This window comes from Ruditapes philippinarum, unplaced genomic scaffold, assembly GCF_026571515.1.
Source record: "Ruditapes philippinarum isolate M1 unplaced genomic scaffold, ASM2657151v2 ctg6720_1_1_1_1, whole genome shotgun sequence".
NCBI lineage: Eukaryota > Metazoa > Mollusca > Bivalvia > Venerida > Veneridae > Ruditapes > Ruditapes philippinarum.
Window position 1 is genome coordinate 17,305 of NW_026858932.1, and position 20,416 is coordinate 37,720.

Sequence of the window (20,416 nt, forward strand, 5' to 3'; positions counted from 1 at the left end):
ATTTTTATAAGACTGAGCTATGTTTTTTTACATAATTCCTTGCCAGATTAACATTATTTTCAAGTATTTTGATAAATTTTAGGTAAAGTCATGTGTATTATAAATTTCCCATATTAGTAATAATTACTTTTTTTTTTTCACTTGATAATTTACAACATGTATTTACAACACTTCCAAAATTTAGATGAAAATATGCATGAACCTGGAAGTATGTTGCTATAAACAAATAAATATTTAAGTCAAAACTGCAAACCAAAATTATACTTCGGAAGACCTACACAGTACACAAAATTTTTAAAAAATTTAAGCATATAACAGAGGTCATGGTTATATCACAGTACAATGAAGGGAAGGAACCCTTGTATTGTATAAAGCACTTGGTCCAATATATTATGTCATTTCTAAATCTTTTCAGCATTTCTCAAGAATCACAGCAATCCCCTGTCCACCTCCAATACAAGCTGATCCAAATGCATATTTCTTATTTTGACGGCTGAAATATAAAAATGAATAAAATTTCATTTAATCCTTAATATTTTATGCCTTATTTATACTTTGGAAAAGCCCTCCTTTGAATTTAGTACAGTCTTTACAATATTTTTACTATATTTCTAATGTGATTTCAGTGTCAAAATTCTAAAATTCAGTTGCAAACAGTATAGAGTCAGTGATTTTCCTAACTATAAAATAGACTCCAAAAAAAGGCCTCTTCCCAATTGAAATTTTCTTTAAAATCATGCAGTTTTCCCAAAAATCTGAACTTAAACAAGCTTTTTTACTTCCCAAGTTAGCAATTTTAGCGATAATTTTTCCGAAAATCAACAGGCTAAGGCCTGTTCCCAAATAAGTGAGAAAAAATCACTGAGAGCAATGGCTGACTCTATTCCTGAGACATAGGTCTTTTTTGTAATCATTGTTAAACTTAAAGGCTGACAATGATGAGAAAATGCAAAGTGTTTACTCACATATCATAAGAAAGAAAAGGAAAAAGAAATTTAGTATTATTCATAACACCACTCACTTTAATTCATGAGCAAGATGGCCCGTGATTCTTGCCCCAGAAGCACCCAAGGGGTGGCCAAGGGCTATGGCACCTCCATTCATATTTGTAATCTCTGGATTCAAACCAAGTTCCTTCTCTACAGCCAGATACTGTGGGGCAAACGCTTCATTCACCTGAGAATATTTAACAAATGATATCAAATGAGTAAATGGAAAAGTATTTTTATTTAAAATTTGTCACAAAGTACTGAAAGTAACATTAAAGTAGTAAGCTGCCCATAAGAAGAAAAAAAAAAAAATTGCAGGTAACAACAAGAAATTTATGACCAATTAAATAAGCTCATATAGCAAATATAAAAGTTTTCAGGCACTGAAAAGACCTTGAATGCCCCCTACAAGCATTATTTAAGGAATGCATAATTTTAGAAATCTTTCATCGTCTATTTAAAATTTAAGTAGAGATGTGTCCTGATGCACCAACATTCCAATATTTGTCATCTACAGACATACAATCTGACAGACTATAGCAAATCTATATTCTCCCCCCCCCCCCCCCCCCCCCCTGCACATTAATAGTGAGGGCATAAGAAACACCTTTTTCATAAACTGACTCCCTTAAATATTTTTTCCTTTCATTAAGTGTGAGAAATTCAAGAAGTTCTAACTCAACCAAAGATATCTTAGAATATTGTGTAAAGCTGGTATGAAATAACCGAAGAATTTATATAAATGAGCTGAAACAAGCTTACCTCACATATATCCATGTCTTTCAATTCTAGCCCAGCAACTTCGAGAGCGGCTCTGCCAGCAGGCGCTGGTCCGATGCCCATTATCTTGGGGTCGCAACCTGAAATAAAAGCATATGTCATAAATTCTAGCAATATTCCTGATATAGATAAAAATGTTGCGAGACCGTTTTTAAAAAATATATGTATGAATTTATAAACACAAAGGATTTAGTTGCTTTTAAAAATGAAAAAAAGAAAAGAAAAACAACAACAAAACCAAATTCCATGCTGAAATTGAAACAAACCACCTTTACATGATTTAAATGCAGCCAATTCAAGGCAGTATCAAGACAATACCCCCCCCCCCCCCCCCTCAACCTCCTCATTCAGACAATTTCCTGCTGAATTATCATATGATTTTTGACATCTTGACAACATAAACAAGCAGGGATACTTCAAGGACTGTATCATAGCAGGTACGTATATTAACGGTATCCGCAACTCTATACAGTAAATCAATAACGGTAAGTTATGCTGTCGTGGCAGATAATCCATCCAGACTGCCGATCGTTATTGATTTTTATCGACGATTACATATCATTAAGCGGTGTGATATTTGACCTTGGTTATTTAAATTACCGTCAACATGTTATTTTCTGTTCAATTTTTTAAAAGTAACATATTCTAGAAAGCTGAAAGATAGATTTTTTCAAATATATATTTTATAAATCAGTGCGTTTAGTATGAAGAAAATTACGACGAGTTAAACACAGAGTTTGTTTTTTTTTGTCTCCCGATTATGTCAAAACTTAATGATGCCCTCTTCGAACAAATATAAGATTTTTTCGTAATTTATGGTCTGAATTTAGCAAAATACCTATCAAAAGAAAGCTGAGAATTTGATCTTTTTAACCGTGTAATTATCATTTACAAAGCTAAATTATTTCCGGAATTGTAACGAGTAAAAAACGCAACTTTTACTACCAGCCAAATCGCGACTGCGCGACTGCACACGAAAGAAATTTTATATACATGTAGTAACAAGTTATTATTGTTTCGTCATTTTTTTGCCGAAATTTGTGAAAAATTATTTATAAAAAGCTTATAAACTGTAGTTTTATTTTTTTTTATTTTTCAATTTCTATTGCGTATCTTAAATAAATGCGGACAAGATATCGTGAAGAATCACATGACCAAAATCATCTTGCATATTTCGAACGCAACTTTTACCATATATTTAACTTATTAAGCCCTTTATATTTTTTTATTTGAACATTGTTTTAAAGAATGAAGTTATCTATCTATCTATTTTTAAAATTGAATAAAAGTATGATTATATAATTTTCAAGCTGCACCAGAAAAGAGCTCTTATAAAATGTTCGTTTTCTCAGGTACGTATATTTTTCTGAAAAAACGGCCTAAACATTTTTTGTTATGAAAGTATTGTGAAAAATAAGTACATTGTACCGTCATAATTGATGTTTGCTGCAGATTCAGTAATTGATTTAATCACGGTTTATTAATGTGCATCTATTTAATTGTTCAATTGTGATAGTTTTCACTCTTTTTCTATCAGTCGGTCCTGTTTGAAACTGCTTTTTAGTGGGTAAGGCTAGATTATTACTATATCCAGTTAATTGTTTTTATTTAAAACATATTCTCTGTGTTGCTTTTTATACAATTATATTGAGCAAACTGTTTCACCACTACATATGTCAGTATCTTTCAGGTTCTCTTGAATGAACGTACATTTTTTCGAGAGAATAGACATAAAGTATTGGAAATAGTAGTATCAGGTACCTGGTAGTAAAAAAAAAGAAATAAAAATGAAAACACATTTATATAAGTTTTGCCTTTTATTTTATAACTGGATTTACATAAAACTTCAATAGCATCGCACTGGCTATAAAATGACTGTTTATAGTGTTTTCATTTAGTGTCACTTTATTCCCGAAATTTATTTGACACTTCTGGGACTCTCCTGGCACAAGCTGCAAATCTTTGAACTTTTGGGCTGTATCAGCATTCAGTGAAATTGTCGTGCTGATCTACCACTTGAAACCCTTGAAGCACATTTGTTACGATCTGAAATAGATGAAATGACATTTAATATAAATATTTTGTTTTATCAACAGAATAACCATGTACTAATGTTAGTATACGTACCTGGAATAACTAACAAAAAAGAAGTTGAATATAACTTCTGAGTAAATGAAAAAAAAAATGGGGAAAATTTCATCCATTTTCAAAAGACCATAGCATCAAAAATATTCACTTGAAAATTATAAATAATACCACACCCCATTCACAATAATGTAGTAACTAACTTTAAAGCTTTCATTTGTATTTTCAAGGTCTTTAGATACCTCTGATGTTTGGGCCAAAATAGGTCGTGAATTTATTTTTGCACCGCAAAAATTTACAAATTTCCTTCAAATTTCACGCCACAAAAACAACAGATCAGATGATGAGGGAGCCTTAAAAGTACCTACATAACTTACTTTAATATATTCTAAACCGATTTGTGCAAGTTTAATCAGTTTTCTACAAGTAGGTTAAGCCTGATAACTCTGCAGATTTTATACATGTTCACCCGTTTTTAACAAATATCCGCCATTTTGTCGATCTCATTCATACAGACTGGAAATTTCCACACCCGATTTACGCCATTTGGAAGCGTAATCTAGTAAAAATACACGTACATAACAAAAACATAAGACTTACCTGTCATTATTTCTTGAGTATTTTGTGCCGATGCTCGTAAATTAACACTTAATTTGCAGATTTTTCATCAACAAAATTTGCTCCGTCCGCCATCGATTAAATTTTTTGGTAGCATGTGCGCATGCGCACGACCGACACGACAGCAATCTAGGTCTAAAACCTTGTTGCGGATACCGTTAATATACGTACCTGATCATAGCAAAAAATTGCTGTATTTTGTTTTGTAAAAATTAGAAAACCCATCATATAAGCAATAAAAATTAAAGGCGAGTAAATACAGTTACAACTTACATCACTGTTATTAATTTATATACAACAATATGCTAATTACCTGCGATTCCATAGGATACTAGTCTAGCCAATGGTGTGAGGTTATTTTTAGAAACAGCTGCTTCACTGGCCAACACGAGGGCTGCGGCCCCATCACAAACACCCTACAATTACATTTAAAAAAATCATGATTCTAAAGTGTTTTAGTTTATTTTTACTCCGGCATGATATTTCAGAACAATACCTAGTGTTTTTGTACAATGGATTTTAGTAACAATGATGGACAAAGACTTATACATACTACAAGGACGTAAATTTCTGGCATAAGTTCACACCTTGGTAGGATATTCAACCTTTGTTAAACATGCTGGATATATTTTTTTTATTTCACCGATAAAGAAAACATCAGCAAAATATTAATTAACTGGTATTGAAAAATTATTTATAAATCAGAAAATTGAATAAACAAATCAAAGTAAATGGCCACTATGTGGAAAGCTTTCTTTTACCATCTTATTCTGTTACAATACTGAAATCTGCCGAAAAAGACCACATCTATTACAAATGGAAAAAGCAATTACTGGTCTCATGTGGTCTTAGTGTAGAAGTTTTATAATATGGCCTTTATTTACAGGTGGTCTTAAGAATGGGTTAGAATGAAAAAATTTTGGTGAATCTTGTCATCTTACAGATGCATTGCCTGCAGTAACAGTCCCGTCCTTTTTAAAGATAGCTGGTAACTTGGCTAGACCTTCAATAGTTGTCTTTGGTCGAGGGTGTTCATCCATTTCAAACATCTCCTTTCCTGAAAATATGAACAATGATTATGTTTATATTGTGTTTATCACTATGGTGATTTTCAAGCTTGATTTAATGGAACTTTTCCATTTTTAGCATTGAAAAATTTAGCCCCTCCTTATCTGTTTAATGCTTTGTCAGTTGCTCACAAACAATATCACAACCATAACCATGTGTTCTTTTGTGTAAACCAGATAAACATAAATTATAACAATGTATTATTCCAGAGTAGCAATTAAATAGCCAGCCAGTCAATCTGCGTAATACTGTAATCATTGGGAAGGTCAATGGAAATAAGGAACCCAGTTACCTACTTGAGTATTACCGTAACTAATGCAGGTGCAAGTACCCTCACCTTCTATATGGGTTAAACTGGAGCACATGTGAGTAGAACAGCTCCAGTCATAAAATTTTTGTCAGAAATAATAAGTAAGTAATTCTTGTAACAAAGTAAAATTCCCAGCATATTCAGAATATTTACTAGACCAAAAGAAAAACTACTAGATTTTTGCTCTTGCAATCAGGCTAGATTCAATTTCGACTAATTCAGTCCTCTCTTTTCTTTGTTTAGCCAACCTATTGATAACAAAATTAATTGTTAAATCAGTCATCAATTTATAAACAATAATAATAAGTGAATACAATACTTTATCAGTTATATCAAATATGAAACTGTTGGTACTCAAAGACAGACAACTCTTACCTTTTTTGCCTTTAACCTCAACTGGAGTTATCTCAGCATTGAAGACACCACCAGTATGAGCTGAAATACAGGGGGAAAAAACCAATTAGTAAGTCATAACATTTTTACCCATTTTTAACAGTATCTTTAATACACATTGCTTTTTCTTCAATTAAACTATATGTATTTACTCTACTGTTCAAGTAATAATAATAATAAGCTTATTCTATTTAATTTTAAATCTTCAATATATTGTAAAATTAATTCATAAATTATTGAAATTTGTAAAATTTAGATAAAATAAAACTGTACACTTCTTTACATTACTTTAGGCCATATTTTATACAAATGTCTGGGGGAAAATGTGGTCCCTTGGAAGCATTAAAAACAAAACAACAAAATTACATTAAAATTACAGACTCAGTTTGATTGAGTCTATCCATGAGGGATAATAAACAAGAGGGCCATGATGGCCATGAGGTCGCTCACCTGTATATAGGCCCCCCCCCCCCAACGTTGCAGAGCCAATTTAACGTAAGGGCTTTTATTTGCACAAACTTGGTAGACACCCATAAGAAGATGTTTCATGCTAAACATTTAAGCTCTAGTTCATTGGGCTTTTTAAAAGATTTTTTTTAAGTTTTTACTATACACATATAGTTAAAAACAATGACACCCCTGGGGCCAGGCCAGTTTCGACGCCAGGGCTTTTATTTGAACAAACTTTGTAGACTAGAAGATGTTTCATGCTTAATATCTAAACTCTAGCCTATTTGGGTTTTTTCAAAGAAGATTTAAAGTTTTTGCTAAACACATATAAAGAAAATCAATGACCCCCGGGGCGGGGCCAATTTTTTGACCCCTGGGCTTGTATTCTGAACAAACTTGTAGACACCTATTTTAGAACATGTTTGATGCTCAATATCTTAGCCATAGCTCTTTGAGTTTCTTTAAAAGAAGATTTTTTAAGTTTTTACTATATGCATATAGGGAAAATCAATGACCCCCCGGGGCGGGCCAATTTTCACCCCACGGCTTTTATTTGAACAAACTTGGTAGACACCCATTAGAACATGTTTTCATGCTAAATATCTTAGCTCTAGCTCTTTGGGTTCTTTAAAGAAGATTTTTTAAGTTTTTACTATATGCATATAGGAAAAATCAATGACCCCCCGGGGCGGGGCCAATTTTGACCCCAGGGCTTTTATTTGAACAAACTTGGTAGACACACACTAGAAGATGTTTCATGCCAAATATCTAAGCTCTAGCTCTTTGAGTTCTTTAAAAGAAGATTTTTAAGTTTTTACTATATCAGTCTTTCCGAAAGACCGTCGGCCCTGACCTGTAAAAAATCAGAAGGTCCGATAAAAATATATGTATTGACGGCCCGACGGTCCGGTAAAAAATTAAGGTTTTATAAAAACCTTACATTCAACATTTTGCAAAGGCCGATCATTTACCTAAATTCAAAACATATCAAAATGTTGTCATTACACAATATAAGCTCGTGCCAATGCTTGTCAAACTGTTATGCATTCCCAAATGCAAACTTTTATGTAACTACGTTAAGATAATAATATCCGAACAACTAGTACAATTAAAAGTCAATAAGCGGCCGCGTAAATTACATAAGCGGCCCAGATGTGGAAAGGTCACCCCCCTATTAGTTTGTTTACACAGATGAAAAGTGTCAACTGGTGTATTAAATTGGAACAATTTACGTCTTTTAATCCACAAGACTTAAAGTAATGCTTAATTACACGTGTGCCTCAACTGGTGTTTAGCTATGAAAGATCGTCCAAGATGTTGACAAAAATTTAATCTATACTGTGAAGGTACCAAAATCAATTAAACAATTAATCTGTCAACTTCACTAAAGTACCGCTATATTTATAATTCTGTTTACATATGCCAGACTTTGCTGAAAATTTACCTCTCTCATTTTGCTAGTATATAGTCTGTATAGAATTTAAGTTTAAATAGCAAAATCCATTGAATACATGTATAACAATATTTATGTTTACATTTTGATTGTGGTGAAAAAAGATATCTTCACTTTGTTGATAATATAATTTTCTTTTTGTACACAAATTTTTTGACTGCTGACAGGTCTTATCAAGTGACTCAAAATTCTATACCAATCAGGTTTTTTTCGGTCCAGTAAAATCATGTTTGGTCCAGTAAAAATTTTCAGTTTACAGGACCTACTGTCCAGTAAAACTCAGAAGTCTTTCGCATAGACTGCTATATGCATATAGGGAAAATCAATGACCCCCGGGGCGGGGCCAATTTTCACCCCAGGGCTTTTATTTGAACAAACTTGGTAGACACCCATTAGAACATGTTTCATGCTAAATATCTTAGCTCTAGCTCTTTGGGTTCTTTAAAAGAAAGATTTTTTTAAGTTTTTTTTACTATATGCATATAGGGGAAAATCAATGACCCCCCGGGGCCGGGGCCAATTTTGACCCCCAGGGCTTTTATTTTTGAACAAACTTGGTAGACACTCATTAGAAGATGTTTCATGCCAAATATCTAAAGCTCTAGCTCTTTGAGTTCTTTAAAAGAAGATTTTTTTAAGTTTTTACTATATGCATATAGGGAAAATCAATGACCCCCCGGGGCGGGGCCAATTTTCACCCCACTGCTTTATATTTGAACAAACTTGGTAGACACCCATTAGAACATGTTTCATGCTAAATTATCTTAGCTCTAGCTCTTTGGGTTCTTAAAAGAAGATTTTTTAAGTTTTAACTATATGCATATAGGGAAAATCAATGGACCCCCGGGGCGGGGGGCCAATTTTGACCCCAGGGCTTTATATTTGAACAAACTTGTTAGACACTCATTAGAAGATGTTTCATGCCAAAATATCTAAGCTCTAGCTCTTATGGTTTTTTAAAAGAAGATATTTAAAGTTTTTTCTTTCGGTTCCCATGGCAACCAGAGTTTTGCATGGAATTAAATTCTTTGAACAATTTTTAAAGGTGACCACCAAAGAAACATTCCTGTGAAGTTTGGATGAAATTGGCTTAGTGGTTTATGAGGAGATGTCATTTAAAGTAAAAGTTTACGGACGGACGGACGCTGGACGAAAAGCGATCACAAAAGCTCACCCTGTCACTTTGTGACAGGTCAGCTAAAAAGTGCAACATCCCTCATGGCCCCCTAGCACTGGCTTGATTGGTACTCGATTCTCAACACTTAAAAGTGCTGGACTCAATGATCCTGATTGAAGTACCGTGCAACTTTTTACGGCTGTCACACAGCACTTGAAACAAGCAATATTTTCAAGCTGATTTATCAAAATATAAGGAAATCATCAGCAAAATCATGAAAATAATTTATTACCTTTTCCCCATCGTGTCTGTGATTGAAGAGCGTACTTATCACAGTCTTCACGCGAGATGCCATACTGCTCGGCTAAATTTTCTGCTGTAATTGCCATAGGCATCTTGGTATAGGAATCTGTCAAACCAGCCCATAAGATATCCTCCAACTAAAACAGATATTTTTACAAAAAAACACTATGAAAATTTATATTTAAGCTGTTTCTATTTGACCGTCACATACATAATTCTTTGTTACCATTCAGTGATTTCCCCCATATATTTTACAGCCAAAAAAGGCTGTTTCCACTAGCCCAAAATAAGTATACATGTATTTTCTCGTAAAAATGCTGTACTTTCCCCAGAAATGGCCGGTGCACATTCTTCACCAGAACCTTGACTTAACAGCAGCTGACTTATATTAGCTAGTTGATAAATCTAATAATTGATTTAAAGACAGGGTGCTATCCCTATACCTTTGCTATGTACCATGCATGTTAAATTGAACTGAAATCAAAAAAATTATAAATTGTTTGGGTAAAATCCATTCTCAGTTATTTGAATTTGATTTTTTCCCTTATCATGCTACTTTCCCCTTCAGAAAACCACACGTTATTTAGACAACCATTGCATTTTAAACGCATTAGTGGCCTTGTCTATTACTGCTGGCATAGGCAAATCATAACATTACAATAAAGGTATTCAAAGCTGCTTCCTAAATCAGTATTTGAAAACGTCACAGAATCAGAGGTTTTAAAGAAAAGAGAATCTTTTAGAAATATTTCTGACTTGAAACATGACATTTCTGATGTACAAGACTTTATTCAAAACTACTGATAATTTAGGAAAATTACATATTGAAATCAGAAAAGGTATTAATACATGCATGTGAACTCTCCCACTTTCTGCAGCCATATTTTCAAATATTTTTCTCACAAATTAAGGAAACTTGCTCTTTTTGATGTCAGAACTTCCTTCTTTGTTTATTGCTAATTCTAAAATCTCCCTCTTTTTGAAGAAAAATCTCCCACTTGATCATCGTAAAAAGTTCACATGTATGTTAATACAACCAAAAATCAACAACAACAACTATTATGCAATACCTGTAAGTCTTGGCCGAACCGGGTACCAAATCTTATATTGCGTACAGCATATGGTGCCTGGCTCATACTTTCAGTTCCACCAACTAAAGCTATATCACTTTCACCTAATATAATCTCCTGAAAACAGAAAAAAACACATGTATATATTTCAATGATCACTATTAAACTACTTGTGCATGCAGAGATTCTTCACTTTATATAACAGAGACTTATATACATGTAGGCCTCTTCCCAATGGAAATTTTCTTTAAATCATGCAGTTTTCCAAACATTGGAAATATGGAAAGCATTCATTTATAAGTTGTTTTCAACATGATTTTAATTTTCTATTCCTCAATAACATTTCAAAGATATGCTTCTACTTTTTAAGACAGAAAAATTCATAGACTTCATGAACAGCAGATTTTAATAGGCCAAGCCTTTACAACAAATCTTCCATACAATTTATTTTATTTGTTTGAGTTTTAAGTCACTGCACAGCTTTAAAGGTCATATAGAGACTAAGTCACTTTCTACTTTTGAATTAATGGTGGAAGCCACTACTTGCATTTTTTAAGTCACAAATACCTGATTAGCATCACCAACCTCCTCTAAGCTAGCTTGATAGTTTATTACCTGCCTTTTCATAGCTATTTTGGGGAAAAGTATTCTGCCTAGTTTATGAAATATCACCTCATAAACTTTAAGACTTTGAAAAAATAAGCATATTTGGGAATGGTTTGGGGAGACAGACCAATGGAGACACTGGGAAAAGGCCTGTTAACACACAGCTGTGTTAGGCAAGTTATCAAAGACAGCCTCCTCAACCACTCATCCACATAGGCCTCAAATTCAGCAATATAAAATGCACTTTGTTAAAGGTCCTTTATGCCTCAGAAATGTTTCATATTTATTTCTCAAAATTTTTTTATTTCTGGTGTACTTTAATAGTTTCCAAAAATTTATTCATTGACCAATTACCTGACGAGCGTTTCACAAACCGTCAGTGTTGCATATCTTTTTTAGTAAATTTTAACTTATGCAAAACATAAAATTTACTTAAGTTGCATTTCACTAAACAGAACATGCAATTTACGTCAGTAATAAGTGAGTGTAATTTTACTTTCAAACTTACGGAAAAGCGTAGCTAAGAAAGTTTAGTGAAACTCAAATAACTACTTAAGTTCTGCTTACACAAAATGTTACGATCAAACTCGAGTTACGATAACGTAAGTACCGGTATGTAAGTGAAACACACCCTTGAACTGTATTTTTCTCCTGTTGCTTTTTGGCAATAAGTGATTTAGTGCTTTGTATGGAAGTCAAAATACTACTTTGTTTACATTTTGCTACATTTGTCACAAGTTATTTCCCAGTGCTACTTTCTTCAGGTTACAAGTATCTATCATACTCTAAATACATTTTTTTTTCAGGTTACAGGCATCATGCATTAAAAACATTAAATGTTTTAAAACTCATGTTTCCCCTTTCTAAAGAAGTAAAAGTACATTTGTTTCAGAGACATCATGTGCCTTTAACAATTATAGTACCTGGGCACCACCGATAACAGCTTGAAATCCTGAACCAACATAGCCTGTTTACAACAAGAGCAGGGACTTCAATCCTCACGCCACATCGAAGCCCAGTATGTCTTGCCACCAACATGGCATCAGTGGATGTCTAACAAAAGAAAAATAATAGGGGGGAAAATAAAATGTTTGGAATTTGTTTTTACCTGAGTTCCATTGATAATTGCTTGAAATCCAGACCCACACAATCTGTTAACGCCAGGGCGGGTACTGCCATAGAACGGCCTGATTTCAGACCAACATGCCTGGCCATGTAAATGGCATCTTGAGATGTCTAGTAAAATACAAAATGAAATCTGTTGTGAAGATGTCACATATATATCTTACATCAGTAACTACAAAACCAAAAATAATTTATTTCTTTAAACTTTAAGCTTCTAAATAAGTGAAACAAACTGTCCAGCCTTGAAGTCCATTTTAAGTTAAAGGGGTTTCAATGTAAAAATAAAATGAAAGTTTGAACAAAATCTGTTGAGAAATGCAGGAAGAGTTCAGCACAGCAGAATTTGTTCAATTCTGTATAAGGAAAAAAAACAAAGGGCCATAATAAGGTCAAATATTATCCAATCACAAAACCCTGACAATATGCGCCAGGGCACTTGATGACAAGCTTCTGTGAAAGTTTGGTCAAAATCCGTTGAGAAATGTAGGAGAAGTTGCGCACTGTAGAAATTGTTCACTATATATTCTATATAATGAAAAAAAACAAAGGGCCATAATTAGGTCAAATATTATCCAATCACAACACCCCGACAATATGTGCCAGGCACTTGATAACAAAGCTTCTAAGAAAGTTTGGTCAAAATCCGTTGAGAAATGTAGGAGGAGTTGCGCACAGAAGAAATTGTTCACTATATATTCTATATAAGGAAAAAAAAACAAAGGGCCATAATTAGGTCAAATATTATCCAATCACAAAAACCCAGACAATATGCGCCAGGGCACTTGATGAGCAAGCTTCTCTGAAAGTTTGGTCAAAATCCGTTGAGAAATGTAGGAGGAGTTGCGCACAGAAGAAATTGTTCACTATATATTCTATATAATGAAAAAAAACAAAGGGCCATAATTAGGTCAAATATATACCAATTGCAAAACCCTGACAATATGTGTCAGGGCACTTGATGACAAAGCTTCTGAGAAAGTTTGGTCAAAATCCGTTGAGAAATGTAGGAGGAGTTGCGCACAGAAGAAATTGTTCACTATATATTCTATATAAGGAAAAAAAACAAAGGACCATAATTAGGTCAAATATTATCTAATCGCAAAACCCTGACAATATGCGCCAGGGCACTTGATGACAAAGCTTCTGTGAAAGTTTGGTCAAAATCTGTTGAGAAATGTAGGAGGAGTTGCGCACAGAAGAAATTGTTTACGCCCGCCCCGCCCATCCGCGCCCGCCCGCCGACATACCTCAATCTAATAACCAGTTTTTTCCTTCGGAAAACCTTTGGTTTAACTAGGAAAGGTGTCCACAGAACACGGAAGCCCCTCATTCCACTTTGACATACAAGAGTTTATATAAACTATAAAAAAAGAGCATAAATCTTGAAATAATATTTTCAGTCCTGGCATGTCATAAACTTCAGTACAGTCCCTGAACAAAAAGCATGACATGAAAAAAAGTGAATCCTTTAGCCAGGTTTTGTTTGATTTTCCTAGAATTTATTGACCTTTTCTAAATAAAAAGGCATATATAATTGTGAGAAAGTTTTAATAAATTACAAGATCAACAGTCAGATTTAATATTTTTAAACAATTTATAAGTTCATTTGCAACACATACCTAATTTCATTTGCTACACCCATCTAATTTCAATTGCCACACCCACCTAATTTCAATTGCCACACCCACCTGTATAACATTTCCAAACACCAGAGAACCAACAAGCTCCGGGTTCACTTTACTTTCTTTGAGGGCAGCCAGGGCAGCTATCTCCTGTAACTTATTTCCAGAATGATCTTTCAACTTCCCGCCAAATGTTCCAAATGCCGTCCTTTTAGCAGCAACAATAAACACCCCCGACACATCTGCAAAGCAAGATATATAGATTTAAAAAAAAACATTGGGTGCTTTGCAGAGTAGTACCTGTAAGGGTTGTGAGAATATGTCAATGAAAAAGACGAAGTATAAACATATTTGTTTTACCTAAATTCTTATTAGGGGTGTCACGGTCAACAAAAAAGCTAAACATTTAAATAGCAATTTAATAACCCTGTTCAACGTTTAAACGGTCATACTAATATTATCTAAAGATTTAAATCATTAACTTTGTTTTTTTTTATAATAAGATTTTGTTTATATTTTATTTTTCTTTACAAAACATATCTGATTATGGACAAACTGTCGTCCGTTAGGATCTTACTATACAGTACAGTTAAGCTAGATAGAAGGCAGTCGGAAAAAATACATTTGAAATACAAACAAAATGTCATATCTTGTCATTAAGAAACAAAAGTTATGTTAAAAACCAGTTTAAAATTTCTTTGTCTTTTGTTCTTCTACTAACCTCTATTTCTGGTTATTTAATTTTCATACCGGTTTTTGGTTAAATTAAAAAAACTGACCAAACCCGTTTTAACAGATAAATGTGACGCCCCTAATTCATATGAAATCTTGAAGATTATTTGAATCTCTTGCCAATCCATTCACTGAACCTAATTACAGGTCAATATCTATCTTGAATATAATTATAATGTTAGTGATGACAAAGATACTTATCTTTATTCTAAAGTAAATACTGTAAGTTACAAAGTTGGCAGTGCTGCAGATAAGGAACGTACATTTGACAGTTTGACGTTAATCCCAGGGAAAAATGAGGAAATAAGTAATATTGAATAAGAATATTAAGTCTTGAAAAAAGGGGGGCTGAAAACCAGGGTGAGACATTTTCAATGCTAGCTATATGGTTGCACTGTACTTCTCTGGGGTAGGGAGTAGGGCAACTGCAGACAGTAGGTGGTTCAAATGGCATACAATTCTAGGAAAGAAGTAGAATGACAATAGTAAGACAGCTGTCATTATTTGTGTACTTTATATAGTCAAAATATAAACCTTAAAATAACCAAGAGTGCTTAACAAGCAAGTGCAACACTACTCATTTTCTACTGGCTGTTTTAAATTCAAAAGTAATGCCAACGGCAACGTATATTTTTGAGCTGAGCCTGACTGAAATGGAACCAACAAGGGTGAAAAGCAGTGATAAATTCATTCAATTGGCGTTAAAGTTTGATATTTGATAAGAGTAAGCAACGTTTCTGATAGATTTTAATGTGTTTTATTGATTTAGTGTGCTCGGAGGTAAATTCCAGGCATTTTTACGAACATTCTTTGAAAATATAGTGGTGGGCAGGGAACTTTTTGTGCCTTCCTTGTGTTTTTTATAGTATATACATGCAATTTTTTTAAAATAGTTTTTTTTTTGTTTTGGATAGAATTTTGGGTCCCTGTGATTTGACACTTGACCAGGAGACACCCTAGTCCTAATTATAAGACCTATACGTAACCTATTTCATATTTATCATTCATTAATCTGATATTTTACATTTTTCATTTTCCATGTTACGTTAGGTCTTAACAGATCTTTGCAAAATCGTGTAGCAAAAAAAATTGACATTAGACATCGATTTAGATCTAATGCATTTTAACAATTAAAACAGCGTGTATTTACATAAATTTTGAACTATTTATGAACAAAACTAAAAATTAAATACCTTTCAACAAAATAATTGAACTGTCACACCCGAAAAGTCATGATTAAATCCTCTCATTTAATTAAATTCCATGTACAGCAGATATACAAATGGCCGCCATACAGTGCGCGAAATCTGATTGGCTAATTCAAATGCAAGCGTTTAAATGACTCCAGAAGTTTCTAACGGAATATTTTTTCAACGAAATAATTGCCCATGCACCGTCAGTGTGTTCGAAATATTTTTCCGTTAAAAAAATTGGAATCAATCTGTAAAACGCTTTACTTAACCAGTATGGCCGATGAGCAAAATAGATTGATATTTATATTTTATTTTTAATTAATAAGTACATTGTTTGAAACTTTTTGTTAATGATAGACCATGCAATTGAAAGAACAGAAGATAAGCTTTTGAATAAAGCTTGAAAGGCAAGTCAACAGACATTTTTTTAATTTTTCAAAATGCTACGCGTTTTTGAGCAATAACTATTAGACGTCAGGCTTGACCAACATAAAACTATAACAGGCTGGTGAAATTACCAGATCGGGCTTAAAATGAAAATTGCTCATTTCTTGGAAAGTATCAAAGTTATTTTTACCTTTTTAAAGCATATTATTTCCTACCTAATTTGTGATGTATAAGAACTAAAATTAAATGAATTTTAGTTATTACACAAGAATAGTTTGCCTTTGTTGGATTTTAAGCAGCTAAAATTTTCAAAGTCCAAGAACATGACTTTTTAAAATGAATTCCAATTGAATTTTGAGTTTTATATGATCAGATATATTCATTTGAATGCGCCATCATGTAAATTATGGCGGTTCTAATCTGTGTAAAATTTTTTTAGCAAAAACATGTAACCCCTGTGGGTGAGTGTGGTTAACAATTGTATGCAATTAAAAATACAGCATACAATACAGAAATCTAAGGTGCTGGCGCATTAGAAGAGACACCCAGGATGCAAAATAATCCAGATTTGAGGAAAAAGGCTAATGTAAAAGATGTGTTTATGGACTTAAAAAAATTGGACCATATAAAAATGAAAAAAAGTGATGTGAAATCCGTATTACTTGTAATAAAAAATGTAACGTTTGTTTAAGTCTATCTAATTATAATGCCTAAGATATATCACAAGTTTAAAAGCAATATCTTTGCCTGTTTTTGAGAAATTACATTTTTTCATTTTAAGCCCGATCTGGCAATTTCACCAGCCTGTATCCTGTTTTCTCGTATTCTCGGGGGGTTAAGGACTAAACTTGGTTGCATAATATTTATAAAACATTCTGTTACAGTATTTTTAGCCTGATACACAGAGAAATACCTTATTAACAAAATACAAAGAAAGAAAGATCGTAACTGTAAGCAAAACTAAAGATATTTCTGCTTGTATATACTGACCTTCACCCTCTATGTGAAGCAGGTGCTTTCTCGTATTCTCGTGGAATTTGATTGGTTGTTAAGGCTGGTCGCGATGTGATGATTTTATTCTACATACCAGTTCAAATCATTAGTGCCACACCTAATTAAGTGTTTAATGGCCTAAATCTGTAATTTTATTGTGTTTTAATAACAGCTTGGCAGGCCATATCAAACTTTAAGGATCATATTGACGCCTCTTTGGTACCAAATGATTTTGATTGTTCCAAAAATAGTTTGAACACCATTTAGTGTTGTTATTTACATTATCTCTCTAATATATATTAAGTTTACGTTTATTTATTAGTTACTTATTAGTTATATGAACATTAAACAATGAATACTACTGTTTTCCATTGCAGTTGTCAAAAATGAAATGTGTTTAGGACAAACAATGTTTCATTATTGGTTTTTAATTGGAGTTCATATCTTTTTTATACTATCTATTCGTGGAACAAATATTTTGAGCTGTATTGTATAAATAGTAGTGTGAGACCGTCATTTGAAGCGTCTTGCGTCAGAGACCCGCTACAGGTTTCTGCAACATGGAAAAAACTAGAAAATTTATGATTTTTGGGGGGGGGGGGGAAATTGATAAATTTAATGTTTATTCTCTGGATTTTACGCTTATTTCCACGGTTATTTTGGTTTTTTATCTGTTTTTGTCGCATTTCTTTTATTTTTTTAATGGAGATGAAAATGCTCTGCTAAATAGACATGTTTTCGGATATCGACGGAAGTCGCGAGCGTCGCTTCCATCCGTTTTAATGATTCCACGAGAATACGAGAAACCCCGAGAATACGAGAAACAGGGATATAACAAGCCTGTAACGTCTAATCTATTGGACTAGAGACACCCGAGCCAGAGGTCATATCAGGTCACTGAGTAAACACTTCTTTTTTAGAATAACCTACACATATTCCGTATGAAACGTTAAACAATTTTATGAATTATATTTTGCTCAAATGCAGACAATTTGAAAAAGCACACTAACACCAATGAATGGGTTCAATCTTGAACGTTATCAATTATGACCTATGTGCTACATAAGTTTTCGGTCAAAACAGCATTTAACAGTTCATGAATATAGTTATGGTGCATCTATTGATAGAGTATATTATATCAATAATGCAAAAGATTATATATAACTTTGTGTTAGTGGTTATATTTTGCAGAAACCATCCATAAAAAAGGAACAACCCCGGCAACTTACTTTTAGATAACGCCATTTTGTAAACTCTGAACGACTGCGTTTTTATGAAAATATTGTTGTCGTCTTCTCGAAGGTCAGACTAACGATTGAAAAAGGTGAAGTATTAAAAACATTTGTAGATCGTATGAAAAGATGTTTTTAAGTATGAAAACAAATTTAGAGCCTGATAGAAAAAAAACCCATTTTTCTTGAGTATACCGCATTTGTTTGTTAGTTTTCTTTATTTGTTTGGAGGGTCTTCCTCGCCAAAATCCATAACACAAGTAAGATCTCAGTGAGAATTCTGCATGGCATGGACATTTTTGACTGAAAATTCCTTATTTCTGTAAAACAAATGTATAGATTTTCGTTTAAAACACAATTTTCTAGAGCCAACCGTTAAAACAAAATTTGTCTGATTCTGTTAAGTGTGCCAGTTCTTCTTTCCAGCAATATAAAGTTTTTGATTTTAAGTTTTATGTAGAAATAATCCTGGAAATAAAAGTGCTAACGTTTTGACTTATAATGTGGATGTTAATAAGGAAATACAGTTGCACTAGACCTGAAATAGAAGTGTACACTGTGTGCACTTCTAGTGCACTAGACCAAATGACCGGACAGGGTGACATATTATCGGTTAAATGGATCATTGTATATTAATTGACCAGAGTTAAGTCATATACTGATTAACTATTGTAAGAATAGTTTTTTTAACTTTTGGGATATATTCATTCCTAATATAAAGATATTTTAGAATAATCAGTTTAGATATTGCTAAAAAATCAATATTGATCAGAGATTTGTAAATTATATGAATGTAATTGCACATAATATGGACAACCCTTTCTATGAAGCATGATAGAAAATTCAGTCAATTCTCAATTATGAAATGACTACATGTATTATATGACCAATATAAATATCTTCATAACAATATCTTTATTTTGATAACCATCATATTGATAACCAAAAGTTGTGCTTAATCATGCGCCATTCATAAACGGAAAAAAAACAACTTTTACATTTGTTTAAATGCTTTCTACAAATAATAAAGTAGAGGCATATAAATACAATGTATTTTAACGTCTCTAATTAAAGTAAAGGGCTATTGATTCTTCACCATGTTGTTGATAACCAGATTTAGGGAATTAAATTTAATTGAATTGTTTTTTTGTTGTTGTTGTTTTTTTGCTTAGACTTTATTATTTTATTTTATTTTTTTATATTTGATTTCTATATTTATTTAAATTATGAAAGAGTTAACGACGAACATTTTGGAACATACACTTAGAGCCACTTATAACCCGTCATTTATACATTTTTCGATGTTTTTTGTTTTTTTGTTGTTTTTTGTTTTTTTTGTTGTTTTTTTTTGGGGGGGGGGGAGGATTTTGTTCAACTTTGGACAATAATACACAATTTGATATATCATACTAACTACTTTGAATTTTATTTACAATTTATTGACAAGATAACAGAGAAAACAACAAAACTGCAAAATGAAAAATCACAGAGTTTCTGAATCCCACTAAACCTGTATGTTAACCAGTTCTTATACCTTAATTGTGTGCCCTCCCATGGCTATAAATACTTAAAAAGAAGAAGGAGAAGAAGAAATCTCGCCACTGATACACTTTTGGCGTGAGATCGTACTCTCAAAGGTCAGACACTCACATTGATATTTCCATAGACTTACATTATAAGAAATTGTCCCTAATCCTACCTTAACATTGAGTTTTCATGCTAAAGAGGTGATTTTTCTAGCAGAATGAAATGCCTGACACATAAAAAATGTTCCTGTTATAAAGGGGTAGCCAACCATTTTTTTTTTGCAAAATGACTTTAAAGAGGCCCCCCCCAATGAAATTTTCTGCTGATCACATGACTGACATACACTTTTTATAAATGCAAATA

At 32.9% G+C, this 20,416-nt stretch overlaps 1 protein-coding gene and 1 long non-coding RNA gene across 2 annotated transcripts; both read right to left on the reverse strand.

Moving 5' to 3' along the window:
- Nucleotides 1-167: 167 nt before the first annotated feature.
- LOC132754707 (3-ketoacyl-CoA thiolase, mitochondrial-like) lies at nt 168-18,600 on the reverse strand. Its single transcript, XM_060745386.1, is given in 12 exon segments — nt 168-493; nt 1,022-1,176; nt 1,752-1,849; nt 4,786-4,888; nt 5,414-5,529; nt 6,226-6,285; nt 9,556-9,703; nt 10,637-10,753; nt 12,351-12,403; nt 12,406-12,478; nt 14,056-14,231; nt 18,524-18,600. Coding segments are annotated over 12 exon segments (1,197 nt in total). The 5' UTR covers nt 18,540-18,600; the 3' UTR covers nt 168-411.
- LOC132754709 (uncharacterized) lies at nt 3,568-4,651 on the reverse strand. Its single transcript, XR_009629118.1, has 2 exons — nt 4,455-4,651; nt 3,568-3,815 (listed from the first exon to the last, which is right to left on the reverse strand). It is a non-coding gene; the product is annotated as an uncharacterized LOC132754709 (long non-coding RNA).
- Nucleotides 18,601-20,416: the final 1,816 nt, after the last annotated feature.